Raw genomic sequence first — 8,696 nt, 5'->3', positions numbered from 1 at the left:
CTATTTGGCTACAACTATATGGTACACACATTCAGCCACTCTCTGACTGAACATCAGAATTCATTACTCCACCGCACATACTCCCAAATCTCCAACCTCACAGAAAGCCAACTATCCTTTCTTGTTCTCATTTCAACACCAATGCTATGAGTGCTGCTGCAATTACACAATAATGGAGCCATCTGTCTCTGAACTGTGTTCACCATCAACACTTTGACACCAAATGTGTTGGTTTTCCTGCACCAATTCTCCAATTCTCCAGACACCAACTGGGTGTCCTACAATTCCATTCTATTCTGACACTAACTATAAATAATGTCACTTTGAGATATCCGTCTTTTTTATGTTGTAATTTCTGGTGGGTAGATAGCATATTTCATTAAGTTTTAACTCGTGTTTCACAAATTTTTTTTTGACAATTTGGCTTTCCTTTTTTGTGAAGCGTTTTTTCAAGTGTCTTGTCCATTTTTCTATTGCATTCGCCTTTTCATTGATTGTAGGCACAACTGATCAAATCATTGGCCATTAGTGATTACATAATTTTCCAGCCCCTCTTTCCTCTCCAAAGGTGGGGCTGAAAGTTCCAACCCTCTAATTATGACCAGGTCTGTCTGGATCCCAACTCTCAGCCTGAAGTTATCTAGGGGACCCCAACCACCAATGATCACATTCGCATACAAAAACACATTCTCATCACTCCAGAGATTCCAAAGGTCTTAGAAATTTTCACGTCAGGAACCTGGGAAGAAGACCAAATATATATGTTTCTTATAGAATAAAATATGTATGTTTCACAATATCACACTGTCACTACAAGTATATGGGCCTAATATTAGCTAAGTCCTTAGGACTTTCCACAGATGGAGGAAAATCTTTCCATGTTTTTGGTTTATTTTTCCCATTTCCTAAACTATAAATACTCTCCTTAAGCTCCCTACTCTTCCTCTGCCCGCAGTCTTTCGGAAGATGATCTACCTTAATGAGAAACATTGAAGCTATTAGATATGCCCCATCTCAACTTCTCATCTACACATTCCTCAGTGTGCACATCGACCTTCAGCTCCCTTCTTTCAGCTTCAGAGGAAGCTGCACTCCTTCTTTTGCATAAAGCTAATCTCTCCAACTTTTTGGTCCCATTCTATTTTCATCTCCTACAAACTCAAACTTTGCTCCGTTTCCTCATTAATCTCTATTTTATTTCATATTTTTAAAAATTAACTTTTAATTACACAATACATAAACTCTCCTTATAAAAAAATTCAACCATACTGTAAGGCACATATTTCTATGACCAACCTCTAATCTTTTCCCCACCCCTGCAATCCCAGTTCCCTCCTTTGAGGTTACTGATTAAATGTGCAGCTTCCCAAGTTTTTTTCCTAATATATACAGACATATATGGATTGGTCAGATTTTTTTGAGTAATTTTTAAAATTGTTCAATTACCATTGACATACATTATATTAGTTTCAAGTGTACAGTACAGTGATTAGACATTTATATAACTTATGATCATCACCCTGATATATCTAGTACTCAGGTCAGATTTTTTTTTTTAATGCAAATGGTACCATACTATACATACTATTCTCCAACTTGGTCTTTTCATTTGATAATAGGTCTTGGAGATTCTTCATGTTAGTATCCAGAAACTTACTGCATTCTTTTTTGACAAATAGTATTTCATAGCATGTCTATACCAGTTTATTTAGCCATTTTCCCATCTATTGAACATTTAAGGTTGTTTCCAAGTATTCACTGTTAAAATACAGCACCATCTGGGAACTTGCTAGAAATGCAAATTATCAGGCTCAACCCACACCTAATGAATCTCCAGGAAAAGAGCCAAGGAATCCATGTAACAAGTTTTCCAGGTAATCCTGATGTTCACTAAAATTTGAGAACCACTGTTTTAGTACAGATACTAAAATTTGGAAATTTGTAATAGATCCTGCCAAATCAAATGCTGTACTTTCAACCTCTCCCTCTCTATTGGCTCTCACTCCATAACCTATGTACATGCTAATATTAACCTTGATTTTACACACACACATACACAAACCTCTCTCTTTCCTTGCTGTAGTCAAATATCTCAAAAGAACACAACACTCTCATTAACTCTATTCAATTACTTTCCACTCTCCTTTTCTCTCACCTCCAATTATGGCTCTACCATTCTTTGCTTTTCTTTACTTATTCCACCCCTCCACAAAGTCTGGTTTATTCCAGCTCCCTAACAATATTATTCCTGTTCTTTTCTTCATTCTTCTAACTATTGCTATTTCAGTTCTGGCCTGCTTCTCTTGTTGGATTAAAGCAAGTCTCTTAACTGGTCTTCTTCAAAATTCACCAGTCATCTTTAATAAAATATGAAATTATATTTTATATTTGCTTAAGTCCCTCAAAGACTCCTTGAAAGAGCTTATCCAGGATCTGGCCCTTGCCCACCTCCCCAGTGTTTGCTCATTTTATCCTGTCCCTGTATACTTTAAGGACCAGTAAAGGCCAAACTTCTAACCATTTTCTAAACAATGTAGGCTGCTACTCATATCTTAGCTTGGATCCTCTGCCTGTCTGTGTATACCATCCTGTGTCATCTCATCCATCCTTCTAACATCTACTCATTTTTTGAGACTCAGCTCCAGGGTAAAGCTTTCCCTGATCAGCCCTAGTCTTCCTTCAGATAGAAATGAATACTAACTCCATCTTTTATAACTCCATTGTCTGCTACAGACTTATTTTATAGCACCTAACGAAATTTGTCTTATTCAATGCTGTACTCTCAGTACAAAGACTGAGAGTAGCTGGGGCTCAATAAGAGCATGTTAAACAAATAGATGAATTTGCTAAACAAAAGAATAACATTTACAATAATAAAAGAGAAACAGAAATAATAGTTTATAATGCCATCTCTGTGCTAGGTACTTTTCTAAGTGTCTAAACACACATAGCCCCAAAACAAAACAACATTCCCACAAAGAAATAAACAAAAAACAAGGGAGAGCAGTGACTAAAACAAATTATACGCATGGAAAATTCACTATAATATGTTGACAAGTGCTTTAAAATACAATCCAAATTGCCTAAGTAATAGCTGCAAGCCCAGAATTTTGTTTCTAACAATGGTATCAGAAAACATTCTGAGAAACGCTGGTATTGTCCACCATAATGTTGACTCTGGTCTTTTTCCTATGAGAGACTGAGTTTCTTAAACTTGTTATGATGATGTATTATTTGAAGTGCTTTTTGAGAGCTCAATTTTAAAACTGTGGCACATTCTGTAGCTCACAGCCTAAGTTCAACTAAACTTTCCCACAATGCTTCTGGGATATCTGCCTTTAGGTTAAAGACAGTTCATTTATAAGTTTAGTAAGTTCCACAAAATACTTCCACATAGATTTATTTGTGTCTGGTCAGTAAAGACAGAAATGTGACCAGTGTCAGATGCACTCAGCAATAAACAACTTACCTGCTATGAACTCTGTTCCTGCAAGTTCAGCAGTTGCAAGGAAGTCATCAAGGGAGCTTTGTTCAGTCACCGACTGAAGATTAAGACGACCCCAATCATAGCCATCATTGAGTTCACTTGTGTGTAACTATGTGCAAAACAGGGTAAAAAGAGAGCTACTCTATTCTGTTCTTGACAGTCAAACAAACTCTAAAATCCCAAGAACTATTCTGTAGTCTTCAGCCATTTTAGAGTCAATACTAATAATAGTTAACATTTAAATGAGCATTTTCTTACCTCATAAGTACTTCCCATTCATTATTTCATTTAATTTTCAAAATCTTTTTAAGCAAATTTTAATATATTTCTATTTTACCTGTCAAAGAAACAGGCTTAAATAAATTGCCTATAGTTGCAGCTAATAAATGTCAGAGGTAGAATTTGAACCCAGACTCTCTGGTCCCGGTAGCCACAGGTAGTCAAAATTTTTTGGAGAACCACAGTAAGAAATCCCTTGTACCCAGTGACTCAAATGCTGTGATACACAGAGTGATACAATTATGTACCATTTGGTAGAGTAAAATGGAAACAAAAGAACCCTGAAAAAGTTAACTTATTACATGAAATACACTATGATATTTTGAATCCTATTCTGGAGGGTTAAAAAAAGGGCTAGTTGCAATCCATTTAACTGATTACCAGACACAATCCAAAGTTTGATAAACACCATCCCAGCTGCATGCTCAGTACAGGTACAAATAAATTAAAAAACTGAAGGTTAAAAGGTTAGATGGTTTTCCCAAGGCTACAGAATCAGTAAAAATCAGAGTAAGGGTTAGAATTCAGTTTTTTCGAATTTGTATTCAATCTTCCCACCGTTTCCTAAACACTACATTAAAAACAAGTTGCTTCAAAATCATATTAAAATTACCACTAATGTCCAGGGAAATTTTGACCTGATAAATATTGATGAGCCCTCAATGCTGCTTACTGTGCATATTATATGGATGTAAATTAGATGGGGCGACAGTAGCACATAGATAGCACCAGGGTCATTTTTTGACTTTAGCACAGATTCTTACTGAGAACTTAGTGTCAACTATCTGGGATTGTGAATGGTTAAATAACAAGCACAAGTCAAAATACTCTGCCCATTCTTCAAGGATCTTAAAACTATGACCGGCCCTAGGCCCAAGAAAACATTAGGCCGGCCCACCACAATTTGGAGAGAAGCTGTTCATCTTTGAGCCAAACCACTAGAGAATAATAAGGGTGAGGTAGGAATTAGAGTTATCATGCACTTCTCGTAACAACTAGCAACTGTTAGAGGGACAATTATTTGAACAAATTAATACAAAAAGTAGTTTATGTGTCTTTCCTGCTCAGAAACTTCCGAACGTTCCAATGGCTTATAAAGCAAAGACCAAACTATCATCCTGACATTTAAGACCTTTGAGGATATCACTCCAGCCTATCGTCACACTAGCCCTCCTTTCAAGCCTCTAACTCTGTACCCTCGTGTCCCGCCTAGAAGAAAGACCTGCTTATCGACCTGGCAGAAATTTATACCCATCCTTCAAAACTCTACTTAGATGTCACTTCCTCTGGAAAATTTCCCTGTGCCCTTTGACTCCAGGCTTCGCACATTCACCTTCTCATAACTAGACAGACAGTCTGAGAAAGATGACAAGATCTGTCTTACCCAGGAGTCGGTGTGACGGTGGCTACGGCTCCGCTGAGTCTGATGGCGGATAAGGGCCCGGCCGAGAGACCCAGTGCCTGGACCTTTCCTCCGGCCCATGGCAACACAGCCACCACACAAACCTTCTTAACCGAACGCACGCGTTTTCTGCTATTCAAGAGCTCGGTCCTCGGAAGTGGGGTATGAACGAGCCCAAGTGGTGGAGGACCGCGCTGAACGGAAAAAGGAATAAGTTGCTCCAAACTGCCTTTTTATATCTCGAGTTTACCATCATTATAAAACACAAATCTAAAAATTTCCTAGTCACTTGATTTTCCGTAGATATTTCTAAGAATATCTCAAGTGAGTGAATTAAAGAATGGTACCTTCCAGATTTGTGCGTCGATCTTTAGAGTCCGGCGGGGAACTAGGAGAGCTGGAAAACATGGCCTTTCGTATTCGCGGTACTAATACCGCCTCCCGGCTGTTTTCATCAGAAGAAGGCGGAGACTCGAAGGGAGGATGTTTCAGGGCTTTCTGCAAAGTGGCATTGCCGCTTGGCTCTTGTTTTCGGCTGACGTCCCAAGATATGGCCTCGCCGCTGTCATTCCTAGAACCTAAATAGCTTTTTGTTTAGTCTTCCCGAGCTACGAATTGGGGAGAAAACCCTGCCTGGTTGGGAGTTCGGAATGGAAGGATGAGTAATGTTTCCAGAGCTTGGCAAATTTGCAGGGAAAGCCAACGGGATCTTACTTAAAAGCTTTATTTTAAATAGTAGTTATACGAGGATTTTCGACTCCGCTAGAGGTCGGTGCTTCTAACAACCCCACTCTCCTACCCCCCTCCCCGCACTCGCCTTGTTCAAAAGTCAATTATATATATATATTTTTTAAGTTAAAAGTTCCACTTAGAATTCTATTAAAATTTTTCTGTAATTAAAGTGGAACGGTGAGGCTGCTCTGCTTTGGCTTCTGTTCCTCGTTTTACCGTTATTTTCCCTGTAATGGGAATATAAAAAGTTGGGTTAGAGTTGTGTGGGTACTGGGCGTTTTACATACATTTCATTAACGGGGAGGACCACCTCAATGTTAGGATGCTCAGAGAAGCAGGTGGAATATGTGTGGTGTCAGGAGCCAAACCCAACTCTCATCAACTATCTTTTACTGGAGAAAGGGAAGAATGAGGGTTATTAGCATGTGTTTCAGAACCTAATGTTTTTCAAACTTTAATGTGCATGTGAATCTTGGAAATTCTGATAACACGCAGATTCTGATTAATAAGGTCTGGAGTGAGGCCAGGGACTTGGTACTTCTAACAAGCTCCAGGGTGACACTGATGCTGATGCTGCTGGTCTGGTCCATGGGCCACACTTTGGCGAGAGAAATTCACTCCCTCCTGATGCAGATGCAGACACTGGAGTGCACTGGCTAAACATCAGTCATTGCAATCTAGGACCATATCACCCACCTATCTCTGATTTCTTGCTGAGACTCTGTGTATTACACCTCACTGCTCTTACTGAATTAGAGTGAACTTTGGGAAAACACCCAAGGGTTTGCTCACAAACCATGTAGTAGTTGGCGAGGCTTTGCAAAGGCAGGGTTCACAGATCAGCAAAAGAATGTATCAGAACATGATTTCTTCCATTTCTCCACTTAGAAACAGTGTATGTTTAAAAAACTTGAAAATAATCTCCAGAAGTAAGATATGGAGAATACCCATGGAAGAGAATAAGCAGATAGTTCCTGGCATTCTCTTGGAGTTTAGTGGTTAAAGATAAAACTAATTCATAAAGTAAATGAATTTTACCTTCTAATGACAATAATAACAAGGTAATATAAAGAAACCTGCCATCTCATTCCTAGAGTTCAGTCAGGAACTTGGAACTTCACCCTTGTTTCCGTTTGTAGATTTTGTCGCCTTAAGAGAATTTTAAAAAGCAAACACTTTGGGTTTCTACAGTCATTCTTCTCATGGGCTCAAAAAAAATCTTGACCAAATAAAGTGGCAATTTAATCAAAACTGGCGGCGAGACAAAAAGATACTGACATTAAAAGATTGAAATAGCAGCAGCTATTCTCAACTGACAAATAAGTAAAGCAGAAATAATTTAATATTTCCCGCAAGAAGTTCCTTGAATCTACCATTGAAAAATAACTGGCTAAGCCACAGTTTTCTTATCTAGTTAAAGAGAAAAATAATTCCTATTCTGCAGAGGTAGCAAATGAGATAACGCTGCAAGAGCATTGCCCAGTAGTCATAGAATATCAATTTTCACAGCTGAACAAATTTTTTTCCCCCAAGGATGATGCAGGTGAGAATCCAGATGTATAATTAATCCGTGTTGAGAGATTATGATGCCAGTTCAGTGAGAAGAGCAAGGAGAAAGGGAATTGAGAGTACTGATGAGACAAGATCATAGGATTCAGATTCAGAGGAACAAAGTGAGAAAGAGGGGGCAGCTATGTATGAGGTGGTAGTAAAGAGTGGAGCAAGGTGCTGGCTGCTGCCCAAGTGAGGGGATTGCAAAGATGAATCAGCCCAGGTCCCTGCCCTCCAACTGGAGAAGTCATTCCACCCACACACTTCAGGATACAAAACAACCCAGCCAAACTTCCCTCATCACTTTGACACAACAGTGCAAACACTCATCCACCCGGCTTGTGTCTGGAAGATTGGCAAAATCCTCCCGATTCTCCACATAGCTAATCCCTCCACTGAAGTCAGGCTTCTGTAAATAGTTGACCCCTGGAGGAGGCTGCACTGATTTCAGGATTGGAAGCCTCGTATCTAGCAACACAGGAGTGCTCCTCATTCATGATGTTGCATAACACTTGATTTACTGCAGCTAAACAAATGTAGTTACAAACCCTGAAACCCACACCCAGGAACAAACCTTGGAGTAACTTTCCAGCTTTCTGCTTTCCAACTCCACACTGTGTGTATCTGGGCTCCACATCTGTCTGGGGAGGGAGAGGGAACAGTGGGTGGGTTTTTGTTTTTTCTTTTCACTCTTTGGCCAAAAATGTGTCAGTGGCAGAAAAATTGTTCCAAGGCAAGTTTGGAGCCCTGCTGTCCTCTCCCACTCTCTACACCAGGGATCCCCCACCCCCAGGCTGCAGACGGGTACTGGTCTGTGGCCTGTTAGGAACTGGGCCATACAGCAGGCCCGCACAAAAGCATCTGTATTTGCAGCCGCTCCCTAACGCTAACATCACCACTTCAGCTCCACCTTAGATCATCAGGCATTAGTTCTCATAGGAGCACCAGTCTCTGGTGCCAAAATGGTTGGGGACCACTGCTCTACACCACTTCTTCCACAAGGACATTAAAGCAGTTTGCCTAAGGCTGAGGGGTGTGAAAATAAAAGTCTGGCAGTCTCTGCCGAGCCACTGAATCAGTAGGGAAACTCCCTTCTATTATCTGTCATTCTCCATTTATCCCTATTGAAAATAGGTGGATTTACACACATGAGTGAGTTTCAGTAATTCAGTAGCCCTTTGTTTATGGTTATTATAGATTATTAATTTGAGTCACTTCAATCAAACATTGATTACCTGCTTGTGC

At 39.7% G+C, this 8,696-nt stretch overlaps 1 protein-coding gene across 1 annotated transcript in view; it reads right to left on the bottom strand.

The window, feature by feature from the left end:
- Positions 1–5,503, bottom strand: part of LSG1 (large 60S subunit nuclear export GTPase 1) — a 27,684-nt gene extending 22,181 nt beyond the window's left edge. Inside the window, exons 1-2 of the mRNA XM_006906164.3 lie at positions 5,151–5,503; positions 3,470–3,596 (exon numbers count right to left, since the gene is read on the bottom strand). Coding sequence (XP_006906226.1) covers positions 3,470–3,596; positions 5,151–5,249 — 226 coding nt within the window. The 5' untranslated portion in view covers positions 5,250–5,503. The remainder of the gene's footprint in view (positions 1–3,469; positions 3,597–5,150) is intronic.
- Positions 5,504–8,696: the final 3,193 nt, after the last annotated feature.

This window comes from Pteropus alecto, unplaced genomic scaffold, assembly GCF_000325575.1.
Source record: "Pteropus alecto unplaced genomic scaffold, ASM32557v1 scaffold311, whole genome shotgun sequence".
NCBI lineage: Eukaryota > Metazoa > Chordata > Mammalia > Chiroptera > Pteropodidae > Pteropus > Pteropus alecto.
Note: the sequence above shows the minus strand (reverse complement) of the source record. Positions and strands in the feature narration are given on the sequence as shown.